The 18,940-nt window shown below is 48.3% G+C and overlaps 1 protein-coding gene across 2 annotated transcripts in view; it reads left to right on the top strand.

Annotated features, from left to right (window-relative positions):
* The window catches only part of EXOC3L2 (exocyst complex component 3 like 2), a 50,789-nt gene that overhangs the window by 28,503 nt on the left and 3,346 nt on the right, over nt 1-18,940 (top strand). For both annotated transcript variants that reach the window (XM_077932382.1, XM_077932381.1), the window contains exons 6-11: nt 2,648-2,748; nt 5,613-5,723; nt 7,109-7,244; nt 8,254-8,376; nt 10,334-10,489; nt 14,697-14,818. In XM_077932382.1, the coding sequence (XP_077788508.1) occupies nt 2,648-2,748; nt 5,613-5,723; nt 7,109-7,244; nt 8,254-8,376; nt 10,334-10,489; nt 14,697-14,818 (749 nt within the window). The remainder of the gene's footprint in view (nt 1-2,647; nt 2,749-5,612; nt 5,724-7,108; nt 7,245-8,253; nt 8,377-10,333; nt 10,490-14,696; nt 14,819-18,940) is intronic.

Raw genomic sequence — 18,940 nt, 5'->3', positions numbered from 1 at the left:
GAGCTTCAGCCATTTACACTTACTGGCCACAGTTTGGCAAGGCGGCAATTTGTTTATTACGATCAATAGGCAGGATTCTGGATCTATCCCAGCGCTTCCCGGAAATCCCAGGGGTTGACCAGGTGTTTTGACCCTGAGCCATGTCGCTTCCCATGGAATTTCCCTTAGAAACCCAGACTGGATTCTCACTCATTCCTGTGACTTCTGACATGGGAGAATCAAAGGCAAACAAACCCATTTTGGAGATTCACTGGTGTTGCCAAGTGTGGTGCCAGCTAGCCAATTCCTCACCCTTCCAGTCTCACCCCCTGAAACAATGAACCGTCCGGTGCTTGGAGCTAGCCGCCCCGTTCCCTTGTGATACTGAGTTCCTGGGTTTGCATACATGCAGGTGTTTTTGCCAGTGTGCATTCTCAATGTCACCAGGAGAGAAGGGCTGGACCACCTAGAATCATAGGATCGAAGAGTTGTAAGGGACCTCAGGGATCACTTAGTGCAGCCCACTGTGGGATGTGAAACACAAGAGCAGTCAAGTACAACATCCCTAGAGTGGACATAAAAGGGGCTGTCTGGACCAGCCAGTCGGAACTTCCTGTTTCTCCTGTCTGGGACAGACTTCCTCTGCATGTGACTAGAGGTGGGCGTGGCCTCACCTGTGCAGGTAACAAAAGCATAGGACTGGTCAGCCATCTCTCTCTCTCTCTGACTACTTTCGTTGAAGAAGCAACTTTTGCTTAGCCTAAGATGCTCTCTTCCAGCCAAGAGAGGACAAAGGGACTGTCTCCTTATGAGATAGTTTCCCGGTGTACATTAATCTTCTAAGCTAAGTCTGCCTTCTGGGATCCAACTGTGAACAGAATGTCAGTGAGTAAACCCTTTTAATACTTTTATAGAAGACTATAATGTGTCTTATCTTTTTATGAGGGACTAGGGAGCCAGCGTGGTGTAGTGGTTAAGAGCAGTGGACTCGTAATCTGGGGAACCAGGTTCGTGTCTCCGCTCCTCCACATGAAGCTGCTGGGTGACCTTGGGCCAGTCACACTTCTCTGAAGTCTCTCAGCCCCACTCACCTCACAGAGTGTTTGTTGTGGGGGAGGAAGGGAAAGGAGAATGTTAGCTGCTTTGAGACTCCTTAAAGGTAAAGGTAAAGGTAACCCTGCCTGTACGGGCCAGTCTTGACAGACTCTGGGGTTGTGCGCCCATCTCACTCTAGAGGCCGGGGGCCAGCGCTGTCTGCAGACACTTCCGGGTCACGTGGCCAGCGTGACGAAGCTGCATCTGGTGAGCCAGAGCCGCACACGGAAACGCCGTTTACTTTCCCACTAGTAAGCGGTCCCTATTTATCTACTTGCACCCGGGGGTGCTTTCGAACTGCTAGGTTGGCAGGCGCTGGGACCGAGCAACGGGAGCGCACCCCGCCGCGGGGATTCGAACCGCCGACCATGCGATCGGCAAGTCCTAGGCGCTGAGGTTTTACCCACAGCGCCACCCGCGTCCCAATCTCCTTAGGGTAGTGATAAAGCGGGATATCAAATTCGAACTCTTCTAAATGGGGGATTACCTTAAAAATTTATTTAGAGGCTTTAGCGAGCCTGAGCAAACACATCCGCTGTGCAAACTTTAAAAGGGGGAATGTTACTCTGCTAAATTGTATAATCAAACAATATAGCCTCTCCTGCATCCCTGAACATTCCCACACCCACTGCAATGCAGGAATCACAGCTGAAGAGTCCCTGGCGGGTGACAACCCAAACTCTGCTTAAAAACCTCAAGACCTTCCAAAGTGATCTGTTCCACTGTCAAAAGTCTTTTACCACCAGAAAGTTCTTCATGACATTTAGTTGGCACCTCCATATGAATCCATTGGTTCAGGTTCTGCTCACTGGAGTAGCAGAATACGAGCTTGCATGGCCCTTCAGATGTTTCAGATGGCCCTTCAGATGTTTGAAGTAGATGTCCATCTACTCTTCTCCATGCTGAACATACCCAGCTCCCAAGGCTCGGCTTCCAGACCCTTGATCATGTTGCTTGCCCTCCTCTGCACACCTTCCAGCTTGTTCGTACCCTTCTTAAACCGGGAACTGGGCACGGGACTCCAGTACTTCCTCTTAAGAAAGACTTCATCCCCGCTTACTCTTGCCTGTTCCTTCCCTGCTTCATCTTTCTCTGAGATGTTCCCTGTCCTGGGACTGAAGGGTGGCTGGGGGGAGTCCTTTGGGACTGGGCAGGGTGCATAGCTGTCAACTTTCAGATTTGAAAATAAGGGATCAGCAGCCTAACCTGTCCCAGGGACAGGCTACGGGATATTTTAACAATCCGTGGTAGACTTCTGGTTGGCCGCACAATTAATGGCGGATGGGAGCTCTTTCAGATGAAAGAGCCCCAGCGCTTTGAAGTTTGGGGTGACCTCAAGAGCGTCGCAGAACCCCCAAAAAACCTCAGATCGAGCGTTCTGAGGACCTGGTGTTCTGGCAGGTACCCTTTGCGATATATACGGGATATCTAGCAATCCGGGATAGCAGCGGGAAACAGCACTGGAATAAGGGAATATCCCGCAAAAAAGGGAATGTTGACAGCTATGGCAGCGTGGCTCTCCAAGGGCACCCATCTCTTGATTTTCTCACAGGCCTTTTCTCCCTCTCTACAGGTGCTAAAGGCTCACGTAGACAAAGCGCCCCAGATCACAGAAGATTTTGGAAGGAGGATGGCACATTGCTGCCTGAGCTGCTTGGCGGACTTCCTGCAGAGGTAGTTCCCTTCTGAAGCACAGGCTAGGGTGACCCTGGGAAAAGGGAACCAAGCTCTTCTTTTCGCTGCGGGTTCGGTGGGGAAGCAGCGCGTGGTCTAGGGCATTGATAGAAGCCTTGCTTATAATAATAATAATAATAATAATAATAATAATAATAATAATAATAATAATAATAATAATTTATTTATATCCTGCCCTCCCCAGCCGAAACCAGGCTCAGAGCGGCTAACAACCATAAAAGTAACACAGCATTCTAATAATAATAATAATAATAATAATAAATTTTATTTATATCCCGCCCTCCCCAGCCGAAGCTGGGCTCAGGGCGGCTAACAACAATCAAATAACCAAATAGTTGAATAATCACACATTCTAAAATATTTCATTATAAAAATTAATTAAAATCAAATTGATGGCAACCAAAATCAAAACCAAAATCAATTCATTTTAAAATCAATTCAAAATCAAACTAAATTCATGGCAACCATTGGGCTAGAGTTCTGTGAGGATTACCAAAGGAGGGGGTCAGACTGTGCCTTGGCCAAAGGCCTGGTGGAATTTTAAATTATATATATATTATAATATAATATATATATTTCAATTCGAACTGCCGACCTTCTGATCGGCAAGCCCTAGGCTCTTTGAAATGAATGAACCTGACTCAGGTCCCTTCATTCCAGTGGGTCTTAGTTGTTGTTGTTATTAATTACCCGCCCCTCACCCTAAGGTTCCAGAGCAGGCTGCAACGGTAAAACACAATATGGGGCTTTGCTGCAGCTGACGACAGAGCAGAGGCTTAGCGTGCAGGATCCAGCCCTCCCGTCTCAGTCAAAAGGATCTCAGGTCACATGAGGCCCTGGAGAGGACAAGACAGACAGAGAAACAATGTGGGGTAACAGTTAAAAGTGTTGGAGTGGGACCTGTGAGACCCGGGTTCGAATCACCACTCAGCCATGAAGCTCAGGGGGCGATAGTCACTACCTCTGAGCCAAACCTACTTCCCAGGGCTGATGTGGGAATAAATGGGGAGTGGGGAGAACCATGCATGGAGCTCCTTGGATAGGAAATACAGTGGTACCTTGGGTTACAGACGCTTCAGGTTACAGACGCTTCAGGTTACAGACTCTGCTAACGCAGAAATGGTACCTCGGGTTAAGAACTTTGCTTCAGGATGAGAACAGAAATCATGCAGCGGCTGCGCAGCGGCAGCAGGAGGCCCTATTAGCTAAAGTGGTGTTTCAATTTAAGAACAGTTTCAGGTTAAGAATGGACCTCCGGAATGAATTAAGTTCTTAACATGAGGTACCACTGTAAACAACATTACAATACTGCAATACAGTATTAAACACAATATTCAGATGCAATTCGGTATATCGTCAAATGTACTGCATGCTTCTAGAGATCCAGGGGGAGATGGCTGAACCCCAAGTAATAGCCCTTCTATCCTGCCCTTCCGCCAAGGGAACATAACCCGGTCCTTCCCTCTCTCTTTTTTCATTGCAACAATCCGGCGAGGTAGGCCAGCCTGAGTCTTGCAGTCTGCGCCACTTGCAAGGCAGCGGGTGTGCTGCAGAAGGCAGCAATGGCGGCGGCAAAGCATGTTGTGGCACAGGACCGAGGAATAAGCTGCGCAGGCGACGGTTGCAAAAAAAACCCCTTGTTTTCCCGCCGGCCTGGGGAGGGGGGAATCGTCCCAAGGAAATCAAAGCCTTCACTAAACTGCTCTCGCCGCAACCGCTTTCCTTGTGGGTGGCACGCAGGAGGCAGCTGGGGTGGAGTAGCGGGTTTAGGAACACCCACCGGACGGTGGCAGCAGAATGGCATGCCGTTTCCATTTCAAACTGGCCGCCGAGGACCAGGGTCATCCCGGGGTATAAATAGCCGCTCCGTAAGGAAATTCCAGCAAGATGGAGCCAGAGGACAAAGGCCCACCCCCTGCCCCCAGGGATGGAAATCCAAAGCTATTCTTAGCAGGTCTGCTTCCTGGTGCGCCTGTTTCAGAAAGCTGGGTGTGGGTCGTTGTTTGTCTGAATGGGATGTTCGTGTCCTCTGGGGACGCGAAAGCTCAAGGAGGACCAGAGGTTCACCGCGGGGCTGCTACCCCGGTTAACAGTGGGATGACAGTGCATTCTGCTCTGGTCAGACCTCACCTGGAGTACTGTGTCCAGTTCTGGGCACCACAGTTCAAGAAGGACACTGACAAACTGGAGCGTGTCCAGAGGAGGGCAACCAAAATGGTCAAAGGCCTGGAAACGATGCCTTATGAGGAACGGCTAAGGGAGCTGGGCATGTTTAGCCTGGAGAAGAGGAGGTTAAGGGGTGATATGATAGCCATGTTCAAATATATAAAAGGATGTCATATAGAGGAGGGAGAAAGGTTGTTTTCTGCTGCTCCAGAGAAGCGGACACGGAGCAATGGATCCAAACTACAAGAAAGAAGATTCCACCTAAACATTAGGAAGAACTTCCTGACAGTAAGAGCTGTTCAACAGTGGAATTTGCTGCCAAGGAGTGTGGTGGAGTCTCCTTCTTTGGAGGTCTTTAAGCAGAGGCTTGACAACCATATGTCAGGAGTGCTCTGATTGTGTTTCCTGCTTGGCAGGGGGTTGGACTCCATGGCCCTTGTGGTCTATTCCAACTCTATGATTCCATGATGGGGGCTTGGAAGAGCCACCTACTGGTTTTAGCAGCGCCCAGTGAGCTTCATGGCCTTGGCGGGATTTGAACCCTGATCTCCCAGGTCCAACCACGACAGATGGTTGTGGGAAGATGCTGTGAGGCACGGCGGGTGCCTTTGAGCAGGACTTCTTTGCGCCACCTGAATTTCACTCTGCCTTTTCTCTCCCTCTTTGCTCCCCCCCAGTTTTCAGAGGAAGGTCGAAAGGTTCCACGAGGGGCAAATAGAGACCCCCCTCACTGCCGACGCCTTAATGGACCGGACCATCATGCTCATCAACCACTGCCCACCTTTTAGGTAAGGTCCTAGGCCCTAAGGAAGTCAGATTAGCCTCAGCCAGAGGCAGGGCCTTCTCAGTGATGGCTCCCACCTGGTGGAACGCTCTGCCTCATGAGACCAGGGCCCTGCGGGATCTGATTTTTTTCCGCAGGGCCTGTAAGACAGAGTTGTTCTGCCTGGCCTTTGGCTTGGAGCCAATTTGATTCCCTCCCCCTCTTTTTCTTTTTCCTTTCTCCTCCTGTGATGAGGCTGCATTTTAATATTATTTCAATATTTTAATGTTGTATTTTAATCTTGTTTTTAAGTTGTATTCATTCAGCTTGTTTTTATTATTGCTTGTTAGCCGCCCTGAGCCCGGCCTTGGCTGGGGAGGGCGGGGTATAAATAAAAATTATTATTATTATTATTATTATTATTATTATTATTATTATTATTATTCCCCGTTTAAGCCTCGAGTGCCAGGGGAAAACCAGAGCAGCTGAAAGTTCAACCCCTTCTCCTCTGGCCCCCACAATCGTCGCAAATTCTCCTGTCCCCCCACAACCATGTCCTAACCTGTTGTGTATCAGCCTGAACTTGGACCCTCTCCACTTGCACAACGACATTGAAAAGCTCACCCCCACTTTCACTTCACCCCTATTTGGGTTGTATTGGGTACTCATTCATTTTTACGGGACCACCTCTCCTGGTCTGCCCCGCAGAGGACCTTAAGGTCCATGAATAACCATAGTTTAGAGGTCCCGGGCCCTAAGGAAGTCAGACTATCCTCCACCAGGGACAGGGCCTTCTCAGTGGTGGCTCCGACCTGGTGGAATGCTCTGTTCCTTGAGACCAGGGCCCTGCAGGATTTAACCTCCTTCTGCCAGGCCTGTAAGACAGAGCAATTCTGCCTGGCTTTCAGTTTTAACTTAGCCCCTTCTTTCCCCCTCTCTCCCCTGTTTATGAAGATTACCCGCTCTGGGATCTCACAGCTAATTCTCCCCTGGTCTCCTCGCTGGCCCAAATAGGACTAATTTAGCCAGCTAGCCCTGGTGATCATCTAATGTTTATTGAATGGATTTCCCCCCTAAAATGATTTTTAAATTCTGAATTTATTGTTATTCACGTTTTATACTGTATTTTATGCTGTTTTTTGTTGCATCGATTAAGAAATTTGTTGTTAGCCGCCCTGAGCCCGGTTTTTGAACCGGGAAGGGCGGAGTATAAATAAAAATTTATTATTATTTTCTCGGATCTGAGAGCTTTGCTCCTTTTGTGGCAATCCAACCCTACCTGCTGAACCGAAGCTCAGCCAAGCAAAATCTCTCTCTGGATTTTCCACACGATTCTCTGCCCGTGCCTCCTCCCCATGGCGAGAATGTAGGCCCTGTGTGCTGCCCCCCTGACCAGAATCTCTCCCACAGGGATTACGTGGAGCGCTTGGCGAGGTTCGGCCACCCCGAGAGCGAGGCAGTGAGGTGCCAGGCCAACGCCTCCCTTGACAGAGTGACTCGACTGTGCAACAGGGTCTTGGCCGACCACCTCTTTCAAAACCTCAAGGTATTGATTTTGGGGGAGACCTCCCCAGAGGGACATTAGTGGGAGCAGACTGCGGGAGGGAGAAATCAATGGCCTCGTCCAACATGATCTCGGAGTGGGTGAGGAATATCGGGGAGAAACTAATGCATGGTTAAACTGTGGAACTCACTGCTGCAGGAAGCAGTGATTTCCCCCACCAAAGACGGCTTTATTTATTTATTTATAATTTTTTAACATATCATTTTCAACAATAATTAAACATACTTTTATATCTTATACAATTTTTTTTTACTTCCATCAATCACATCTGAAAATTTCCCAATCTATTCACTTAATTTACATTCCTTGCTTTGACTATTGCATTTAAACTCATAACTAATATCTCTGTTCTTTCTCTACTTTGCAATATTTCACATATTTCCCCTTACAAACTTCTTGTAGTCCTACTAGCGTAATTTGTTGATTGCAGTTGCTCTTCAAATAGTTTGTATATTTCTTCCAATCTTCTGTAAATCTATGGTCCTGCAGGTTTCGAATCCTTCCTATCATTTTATCCAATTCTGCGTAGCCCATTAATTTTATCTGCCATTTTTCTTTCATCGGAATTTCTTCTTGCTTCCATTTCTGGGCTAACAATACTCTTGCCGCAGTTGTTGTGTATAAAAACAATTTAGCATCTTGCCTATTAATGTCCTCACCTATAATACCAAGTAAAAATGCTTCTGGTTTTTTAAAAAATGTATATTTCAACAACTTTTTCAACTCATTATATATCATTTCCCAAAAGTTTTTGATTTTCTTACATTCCCACCACATATGGTAAAATGTTCCTTCTTTTTCTTTACATTTCCAATATTTGTTATTTGTCTTATGCATTCTAGCTAATTTCACGGGTGTAATATACCATCTCTACATCATTTTCATCAAGTTCTCTTTCAAGGCATTAGAAGCTGTAAATTTTATTCTTTCTTTCCACAATCTTTCCCAATCGTTTCTCATTCCTCCTTCTTCCCTCCTCTGCCCCCTGCAGCCCCACTTCCAAAAGCTGATGAAAAGGAAGTGGCTCAGCAACTCAGAGGCCTTCTCCACCATCATGGGCACCCTGGAAGAACACGCCCGCAAGCTGAGGAAGATGAAGCTGGAGCCGTACCAGGTGAGCGGCCTGCCAGGATGGCAAAACGCCCTTCCCCCAAGCCATTGCTGCTGTGATAAGAATTTTAAGGTCTTAGAATCATAGAATCATAGAGTTGGAATAGACCACAAGGGCCATCGAGTCCAACCCCCTGCCAAGCAGGAAACACCATCAGAGCACTCCTGACATATGGTTGTCAAGCCTCTGCTTAAAGACCTCCAAAGACGGAGACTCCATCACACTCCTTGGCAGCAAATTCCACTGTCAAACAGCTCTTACTGTCAGGAAGTTCTTCCTAATGTTTAGGCGGAATCTTCTTTCTTGTAGTTTGGATCCATTGCTCCGTGTCCGCTTCTCTGGAGCAGCAGAAAACAACCTTTCTCCCTCCTCTATATGACATCCTTTTATATATTTGAACATGGCTATCATATCACCCCTTAACCTCCTCTTCTCCAGGCTAAACATGCCCAGCTCCCTTAGCCGTTCCTCATAAGGCATCGTTTCCAGGCCTTTAACCATTTTGGTTGCCCTCCTCTGGACACGTTCCAGTTTGTCAGTGTCCTTCTTGAACTGTGGTGCCCAGAACACCACAGTCTTAGATATATACCGTATTTTTCACTCTATAGGACGCACTTTTTCCCCTCCAAAAATGAAGGGGAAATGTGTGTGCGTCCTATGGAGCGAATGCAGGCTCCTTGGCTTCAGCGATAGCAACGGGAAGCCTCTGAAGCGCAGAGGGAGCGCTCCCTCTGCGCTCCTTGGCTTCGCGTTGCTTACACTGAAGCCTGGAGAGAGAGAGGGGTTGGTGCGCACCGACCCCTCTCGCTCACCAGGCTTCAGGCAGCTATCCGCAAGCCTTCAGAGTCCGCCCTCAGCCCCGCAAGCTCTGGGAGCAACGGCAAGGCTGCGCGCAACCTTGCCACCGCTCCCGGACCTGTTCTGGGGGCTGGGGTTGGGGGAAGCTTGGGCTTCCCCCACCCCAGCCCTGCGGCTAAAAACGAAGCCAAGACAGTGAGCGGGATCCATCCAAATAATTTTTTTCCTTTATTTCCCTCCCTAAAAACTAGGTGCGCCCTATAGTCCGGTGCACCCTATGGAGCGAAAAATACGGTAATAAATGTTCATAAATGTACCAACCAAGCATGTTGGTACATTTACCGGCACAGGAAGATCAACCTGAAACCATTTTGACTCCCAAACTGACCAAATGTTTGGCTATTGCTGCATATTCCATTACCTTCTGTCGCCATTCTTCTACTGTTGGTATTTGCTGTTGTTTCCAGACCAGTATTATTATTTATACTTTTCAGATATACACATTTCACTGGTTTCGCAATCATTATGACATTTCAAAACTGGACTTCCTTTCCCATCTTTCTGCGGTTCCTTAAATTTATTTTTAATACCTTCTGCATATCCAAATTCGCAACTTACTGATTTATTTATCTTCTTTAAATAGATACTCTTATGCAGGTTATTACAGTTATCCTGCCAGTGCTTTTATCTGTTTACAATTTATCTGTAAACGTTCCATAAACCATTTCCACTCTTTTATAAAAAGTTTGTTATCTTGATTTCTTATCCTTCCGGTAAGTTTCGCCATTTCTGCAAACAGTGGTACCTCGGGTTAAGTACTTAATTCGTTCCGGAGGTCTGTTCTTAACCTGAAACTGTTCTTAACCTGAAGCACCACTTTAGCTAATGGGGCCTCCCGCTGCAGCCGCACAATTTCTGTTCTCATCCTGAAGCAAAGTTCTTAACCCGAGGTATTATTTCCGGGTTAGCGGAATCTGTAACCTGAAGCGTATGTAACCCGAGGTACCACTGTATTCCATAGGTTTTTGTATCCATTCTTCCTCCTTTTCTGGGACTTCCTCTTCTGTCCATCTTTTGGGCGAGTACCGTTCTTGCCGCTGTAGCTGCATACATGAATAAGTTTCTGTGCAATTTAGGCAGCTGTTTCCCTGTCTCTCGCCAGATGTTGCTGAAGGATGTGCACCGCCGGGTGCTCATCGAGTACGTCCGGCCCCTAATGCGAGTGCGGTTTGTCTGCACCACCTCCAAGATGAGGACCAAGATGGCAAACAAGCTGCGGTGCGAAGCCAAACAGCTGAAGGAGTTCTTCATCCAGCTGGTGAGGACCATAGCTGTCAACCGTCCCTTATTTGGCAGGAAAGCCCCTTATCCCAGCACTGTGTCCCGCTGCTGTCCGTTATTGATGATGTCCCTTAAATTTCCCGGGTTTCAAAGGAAGCAGCTCCTCTCCCTCCCTCCCTACCAGGGAGGAGGGAGGCTCCAACTGTGTTGCTTGGCTGCGTTGCTCACCCAGTAAGGAGTCTAAGAGCGACTGGGGGGTGGAGCTTGCATGCCTTGTGCCGATCAAATCGGCCGCGTTGCCTGGGGACTCGCCTTTGCTCAGCGCTTCCCAGCGGAGAGGTGACGGTGGTTTTCCTTGCTGCATCCCCTTTGCCGGGTCGCTGCGCTGGGGGAACCACCGCTTGAGGCTTCGTTTGGCTGCTGGCTGGGCTTTCTGCCTTTGGCTCGGAGGGGCTCAGAAGTTTAATAATAATAATAATAATAATAATAATAATAATAATAATAATAATAATAATAATTTATTATTTATACCCCGCCTGCAGACTGATACCCCATCACCGACAATTCACAACAGTGTGATAAAATGCCAGAATTATATGGGGTTTGTTTTTTTTTTTTGGGGGGGGGTGTTCTCTGAACTTTTGGCAACACGTAATTTCCGAGTTGTTTTTTCACCTACTGCTAAAACGCCTTGCATTCTTCTACTAAAGCGAAAGTCCTGTTTCATAGTCGGATTTCATCAGGCACCCGCACAGGGGTGCCGAAAACTGAGCTTTCTTCCGTGTCCTTTACCTCCAGTCACCCCCAGCGCCGAGGCATTGTTTACCAGAGATGTTTTCCTTGTTATTCTAGGAGGAGGAGCCGGGGTAGTAATTATATCCCCTTCTCTGAGAATCATTCAAGGCAGCTTGCTGCAAAAATAGAAGCAGTGTTTTCTTTTGTTTTTTTAAAATCAAAAACAAAAGCAGTAAAAATAGCCAGCCCTCAAAGGGCCGTAGCTCAGTTGGCAGAGTCTATTCCGCATGCAGGAGGTCCCAGATAATAATAATAATAATAATAATAATAATAATAATAATAATAATAATAATAATAATTTTATTTATATCCCGCCCTCCTTGGCTCAGAGCGGCTAACAACAAGTCAAAATAGCACAGTGTATATAAAATCACACAGTCAATTAATTAAAATACGTTCTAAAATCAATTCAGAATCAAATTAATGGCAACCTTTGGGCTAGAGTTCTATGAGGATTACAGAAGGAGGGGGTCAGACTGTGCCTTGGCCAAAGGCCTAGTGGAAAAGCTCTGTCTTGCAGGCCCTGCAGAAAGATGTCAAATCCTGCAGGGCCTTAGTCTCTTGTGACAGCGCGTTCCACCAGATCAGGGCCATGGCCGAAAAAGCCCTGGCTCTGGTTGAGGCCAGCCTAACCTCCCTGTGGCCGTAAGGTCCTCCGTGGGACATACCAGGAGAGGCAGTCCCGTAGGTACGAGGGTCCTAGGCCGTATAGGGCTTTAAAGGTTAAAACCAGCACCTTGAACCTGATCCTGTACTCCACCGGGAGCCAGTGCAGCTGGTATAGCACCGGGTGAATGTGACCCAGTGGCGAGGGATCCCATCTCCGACAGCATGGTCAGGAACCCTGCCTGAAGCCCTGGGGAGCTGTTGCTGCTGCCAGCCCAGACTGTCCTGATCTAGATGAAGCCAGTGGTCTGACTCAGTATAAAGTAGAGGTATTAAGCAGAGATTGGATGGCCATCTGTCACGGATGCTTTAGCTGAGATTCCTGCATTGCAAGGGGTTGGACTAGATGACTCTTGGTGCCCCTTCCAATTCTGCAATTCTATGGCAGCCGATGTCAGGGCGGTTGTCAGGAGAAGGTCTGCATTAAATCGCATGGAGTAAGCCAACTCTTTATTTATCCTGGTCGGCTCAGGAGCACAGCAACTCTTCTCAGAAGGTCTTGCCCCTACGAAGCGGTTGTGGAGGCTAAAGATCCAGGCCTTCCGACAGCTCCAAGTCTCCTCCTCCACCGAGTCCTTCCCCAGCAATCTGAGACTATGCCAACATGCCTGTATCTTCCCTCTCTCTTCATGCCTCTTTGGGTCCTGGGAGACCAGAGGGGAGGGGAGCCTGTCGCAGCAGGAGGGGGAGACTCCCTGGCTTCTTCCGCAGTCTGCCTTCACTCTGCCTCTTGGACCTTCTCCTCTCCAGCCTCCTCTCCTGCCTCTGAGTCTGGACTGCTCTCCGCCACAGCCTCTTCCCGCTCACCAAATCCTGCTACGCTTTCAGCTTCCAGCATCTCCTCCCCCCAGTCTGCTCCTCCTTCTCCCTCTGACCACATCCCACCACCCCTGGCTCTGAGCTTTCTTCCCTTGGGGGTCCCCCCCCCACTCCTCTGCACCCGGCCAGTCACAACACAAAGGCAACTTGAAATCAGCCGAATTTCTGAAATCCCTTTTAAAATGGTAGAATGATTGACATTAAAAGCCGGTCGGAAGAAAAACGTTATCGGTGGTGCTCTATGAACAGCTCTGAAAGTTGTTCCTGGTGTTTAGCTTGAATCTCCTTTCTTGTAACTGGAAGCCGTGGGTTCGAGTCCTGCCCTCGAGAGCACGATGTGGCAGCTATCTTTAAATATCTGAAAGGTTGTCACATGGAGCAAGCTTGGGTTGGACTGGATGACCCCCGGGTCCCTTCCAGCTATCATTCTATGAAAAAGATGGATGGCTGAGGGTGCAAAGATTATTATCTTCTCTTGCTGAAGCTGAGTTACAGGTGCCAACCAATATACCCTGGAAAGGTCAGGAAGGACGTGCTATTGCAGGTGCCAGCACAGAGGAGGCTCACAGGGGGTGTTGGGTCAAACAAAATAAGATCAAATCTTTATTATTGCGGTCCGTGACAACACAATGTAAAGCGAAACAAAATTTGTTGTTGTTGTTTACTCATGTCCGACTCTTCATGACCCCCTGGTCCAGAGCACGCCAGGCACTCCTGTCTTCCACTGCCTCCCGCACTTTGGTCAAACTCATGCTGGTAGCTTCGAGAACACTGTCCCACCATCTCGTCCTCTGTCCTTCCCTTCTTGTGCCCTCCATCTTTCCCAACATCAGGGTCTTTTCCAGGGAGTCTTCTCTTCTCAGGAGGTGGCCAAAGTCTTGGAGCCTCAGCTTCAGGATCTGTCCTTCCAGTGAGCACTCAGGGCTGATTTCCTTCAGAATGGATCGCTTTGATCTTCTTGCAGTCCATGGGACTCTCAAGAGTCTCCTCCAGCACCAGAATTCAAAAGCATCCATTCTTCGGCGATCAGCCTTCTTTATGGAAACAAAATTAAAGAAGCATAAAACACGTTAGGGGATTCTGGGTGTGGTTTGCCAGCTGCTGAGAGCCAGTGATGGCGGTGTGGTTAGGACCTGGGAGGGACCTGGGTTCAAATCCTCCACTCAAGCACGAGGCTCACTGGGTGTGACCCATAGCAGGGAGTTCCAAAGGCCAGTTCTGATTTTATTTTGTTTTTCTCCCAAAAAAGAGTCATTTCCTGGTGTTTGTTTTGCAGAGGCAGTTCATAAACTCTCGAGTCGGGACGAGGAAGGGGTTATCTATAATTAACTCCCGTCCCTACTTTAAGGCTGCCGATGTCCCTTGCTTGACTGTCTCCTTTTTAAAAAAATATATATATTTATTAAAGTTTTAAACACAAACATATAATCACACAATACAAAATAAAAAAATTAACAAACTAAAGAAAAAAGGTGAGGAAAAACACACATAGAAAAAGTATATATAAAAAAGAAAAAATCATAATAGCAAAATATAAGAAAGAAAACAGAAAAAATTCAAGATTAACTACATCTTTCAATAGTCCTTAGTCTCATTTCCTTAATTCTTTGACCTCCTCACACCTCCCCTTTTGTATTCCCATTTAAAAAGTCCTTTCAGCAAATCCTTACCCTCTACCATTTTTCATAGCTCAATATCATCACCTATTGTAAATATATATTTTAACCGTTATCAATCCATACTTGCATATTCTTGTAAATTTTTTTACCAATACCACTTATTTTCCATCCAACATCATTTTAACATTCCTTAATTTTACAGTATTTCTGCAAGTAGTCTTTAAATTTCTTCCAATCTTCTTCCACCGACTCTTCTCCCTGGTCACGGATTCTGCCAGTCATTTCTGCCAGTTCCATATAGTCCATTTGCTTGACCGTCTCCTGTCTCCCTCCCCTTCCTCGCAGGAATCCACCTCATCCTGGCTGGACAAGGTTGTTCCACACCTGGCAGAGATCATAGAGCTGGAAGCCATCGCTGCCATCCAACTGCAAGTGGGCTTCCTCGCAAGAGATTTTCCCGACGTGCAGTGAGTTCCCGCACTCATTTTTTGTGGGGGTGGGGAGGCCAAACCTTCTTTAATTGCAGGGGGGGCTTGTTGTACCCATAAACATTTGTAGCAGAACATTTCCCAGATCTGAAGGCTAGGAAAAAACCAAACAGGCAGCATCTCGTGAGAATGTAACATGGACAGCAGAACTTAACAAGAACTTGTCTGGGTTTGCAGAGTTTGCAGACATTGACCCAGGGCATGGCGGCTGCAAAAAAAAAAAAAAAAAAAAGGCGAATTGCATGCTAGGAATCATTAGGAAATGAATTGAAAATATAAGTCCCGAAATCATAAATGCCGTTAATGCAAATCTACAGTGCAATGTGTGCAGTCTTGGTTGCCTCGTCTCCAAAAGGGATACTGTAGTGCTGGAAAAGGTTCAGCAAAGGGCCACCAAAATGATCGAGGGGATGAAGAAAGGTTGCAACCTCTGGGATTTAGAGAAGAGGCGACATGATTTGTTGTTGTGGTTTAGTCGTTTAGTCGTGTCCGCCTCTTCGTGACCCCCTGGACCAGAGCACGCCAGGCACTCCTGTCTTCCACTGCCTCCCGCAGTTTGGTCAAACTCATGCTGGTAGCTTCGAGAACACTGTCCCACCATCTCGTCCTCTGTTGTCCCCTTCTCCTTGTGCCATCCATCTTTCCCAACATCAGGGTCTTTCCCAGGGAGTCTTCTCTTCTCAGGAGGTGGCCAAAGTATTGGAGCCTCAGCTTCACGATCTGTCCTTCCAGTGAGCATATGCCTGTTGTCTTTGTCCATGGAGTTTTCTTGGCAGGGATACTGGAGTGGCTTCCTCCTCCAGGTGGAAGCTTATAATCAATCAATCAATCAATCAATCAATCAATCTTTATTATGAAGGTGCCCTAAAGACGCTAAAGCAAAGATTATGGGATAATACACACAGTGACTTGCGATCTCAATCACATGCAATCTGTAGTCTGTTGGCAGTAGGAGTACAATATGGGCATGTCTTTAAGTTAACACCTTACATTAAAAACCAGTACCAAATTATCGAAGGTTATTCACCAAAGCCAGACTAAACGTCTTTCCTTCTGCAGTGTTGGATGGCAGGTTGAGAGGAGTTCCCTACCAGGACAGACTTTGCTCGTGTGCTCAAGACATCGATTCCATAAAACATATTTTGCTGCACTGTGCGAAATACGAGCAAGCCAGGGCTGAACTGATACTACCCTTGCTGGTACCTATCCAAGGAAAATCAGAGGCTCACTATGTCAGGTTCCTATTGGAAGACCGGACAAACGCTAGAACATTAGCAGTGGCAAAGTTTTTATTGGTGGTTGCAAGAAGCTTATAAAAATGAGAAAGAGAGAACAGAGAAAAGTTTTTCTCCTCCTCTCATAATTCTAGAAGTCGTAGAACATTCAAAGGAGCTTGGACGCTGGAAGGATCAGGGCAGGTAAAAGAAAGTCCTTCTCTGTGCAGCACAGTGTTAAACTGCGGAACTCCCTGCCACAGGAGGCAGGGATGGCCACTAACTTGGATGGCTTTAAAAGAGGGGTGGAGGAGAGGGCTGTCGAAGGCTACTAGCCATGAGGCCTTTGCTAATAATAATAATTATTATTATTATTATTATTATTATTATTATTATTATTATTTATTTATTTATACCCCGCCCATCTGGCTGAGTTTCCCCAGCCACTCTGGGCGGCTCCCAATCAAGTGTTAAAAACAGTACAGCGTTAAATATTAAAAACATCCCTAAACAGGCCTGCCTTCAGATGACTTTTAAAGATAGGATAGCTGCTTATTTCCTTGACATCTGGTGGGAGGGCGTTCCACAGGGCGGGCGCCACTACCGAGAAGGCCCTCTGCCTGGTTCCCTGTAACCTCACTTCTCGCAATGAGGGAACCGCCAGAAGGCCCTCGGCGCTGAACCTCAGTGTCCGGGCAGAACGATGGGGGTGGAGGCGCTCCTTCAGCTTATTCCTCTGTCTTTGTGATGCTACGGTACTTCAGAACAGTTCCTTTTCTGCATTCTGAGTGGCAGCAGCTTCTGTGAAGCCACAAGGCTGTCGGCACGGGCCACCCAGGCCTCACCCAAGTCCTTGCCTGACCTCCTGATCCCACGCGAACGGGCCCTTGGCCAGCGCCAGGCAGCCTCGCTCCGTGCGAAAGAAGCACGAGCTCAGAGCTCAGTTATCCATCAAGGTTGCGATCTCCCATCAGGAGAGGAAAGGGCCCATCAGGTGGGGATGTGCGCAACCTGAGGCCGTGGCTCCCGGCCAGCAAGGAAGCTTCTCAGGCCCCGAAACAGGACGCTCCAGACCTTGACCTCTTCCCTGCGGAGAAGCAAAGCCAGCGGCTCAGGGCCACAGCGGGGTCAGCAGCCGCTCAGCACCTTTTCCCGGGTCGTGGCTGGAGGATTGGGCAGCCCGGCCGCATCTTCTGAGGGTGCGAGAAGAGGAGACAAGGGAAGCGTGCTTAGGTGGGACTTCCTAAGAGGAAGAAAAACAGCTCCCCTGGGGGAATCGGCTGCTCAGGGAGGATGCCTGACCTCGCGCCAGTTCTGAGACGGAGCTAGATAAAGTTTCTCAACTCTGCGGGAAAGGGCTGGGCTCTGTGGTCGGTTGACCCTGTGGCCGTGTGGCTTTCATCTCCACAGAGGTCCTCTCTCTCTCTCTCTCTTTCTCTCTCTCTCTCTGCCTCTGGCATCCTCTGCCTCTTTTCCTGAACGGGGCTGAACGTTGGGAGGTTCAGGACAGATAAAGTCTTCCTTGACGCAGCACAGAGTTAAACTGTGGAACTCCCTGCCACAGCAGGCAGCGGTGGCCGCCAACTCAGAGGGCTTTAAAAGGGGATTAGACAAATTCATGGAGGAGAGGGCTATCGATGGCTGCTGTGCCCTGTCTCCACGGTCAGAGAGAGCAATGCTTCTGAACACCAGTTGCTGTGGAAGGGAGAGAGCTCTTGTGGTCGGATCCTGTTTGCTTGTCTCCCAATGAGGCATCTGGTTGGCCTTTGTGTTGAGCCTGTATTTTGCAAGCAGGTGGGTTCGATCTCTTGACATTTGCATCCTGAGAACAGGATGTTGGACTCTTACGTTCTTACGGAGCCTCCAGGTCCAGAGGCAGTCTATCTAGATTCCTAGGGTATTTGGCTACTACTCTGAGAACAGGATGGGACGTGGGTGGTGCTGTGGGTTAAACCACAGAGCCCAGGACTTGCCGATCAGAAGGTTGGCGGTTCGAATCCCCGCCATGGGGTGAGCTCCCATTGCTCGGTCCCTGCTCCTGCCAACCTAGCAGTTCGAAAGCACGTCAAAGTGCAAGTAGATAAATAGGTACCACTCCAGCGGGAAGGTAAACAGCGTTTCCATGCGCTGCTCTGGTTCTCCAGAAGCGGCTTAGTCATGCTGGCCACATGACCTGGAAGCTGTACGCCGGCTCCCTCAGCCAGTAAAGCAAGATGAGCGCCGCAACCCCAGAGTCGGCCACAACTGGACCTAACGGTCAGGGGTCCCTTTACCTTTACTGAGAACTGGGCTGGATGAGCCCCTTTTGGCCAGACCCAGCTGGCTCTTCTCATGTCCTTACCTTCACAACCACCCACCCCACCCCTCTTTTGACAACACGCATTCCCAATATATCTTCCTAACTCCTGCTTGACCCCTGAAGCGGAATCTGAGGCAGGTAAGATCAAGTCCCTTAGGGATGCCAGAGGGTGTCTTCCTCCTTCCTCCAAGGATGGCCAGAAGAGTCACTCCCGGTTTTCCCAGGACGGAGGGGAGGCTGGCAAGCTATAAATACCCGCCGCCTGCTTCCACGCTGCCCTCGCAGCTCCCTCCAGCTACCAGCCGGCTGCGTCACTCGGGGAGGGCGAAGGCGCTGCCTTATCGTGCCTCCCTTGTTTGCTTCCCTTTCCATCTTCCTGCTTATTGCATCCTTAGGAATTGTTTCGGAGGCGACAGATTGCCCGCTAAGTGTGGCTGACGGACGTTTCCTGTTTTATCTGGACCATTTCGGGTTTCTTGTTTCTTGGAAGAGGAAAGAGAGAGAGAGAGATCCAGCAGCAGAAAAACAAGCGGCTGGCTTTCAGACGGGAAGTGGGCTCTGTAGCAATATCCTGGAGAGGGTGGCAGG

The sequence above is a fragment of the Podarcis muralis genome, chromosome 7 (genome assembly GCF_964188315.1).
Source record: "Podarcis muralis chromosome 7, rPodMur119.hap1.1, whole genome shotgun sequence".
NCBI lineage: Eukaryota > Metazoa > Chordata > Lepidosauria > Squamata > Lacertidae > Podarcis > Podarcis muralis.
Note: the sequence above shows the minus strand (reverse complement) of the source record. Positions and strands in the feature narration are given on the sequence as shown.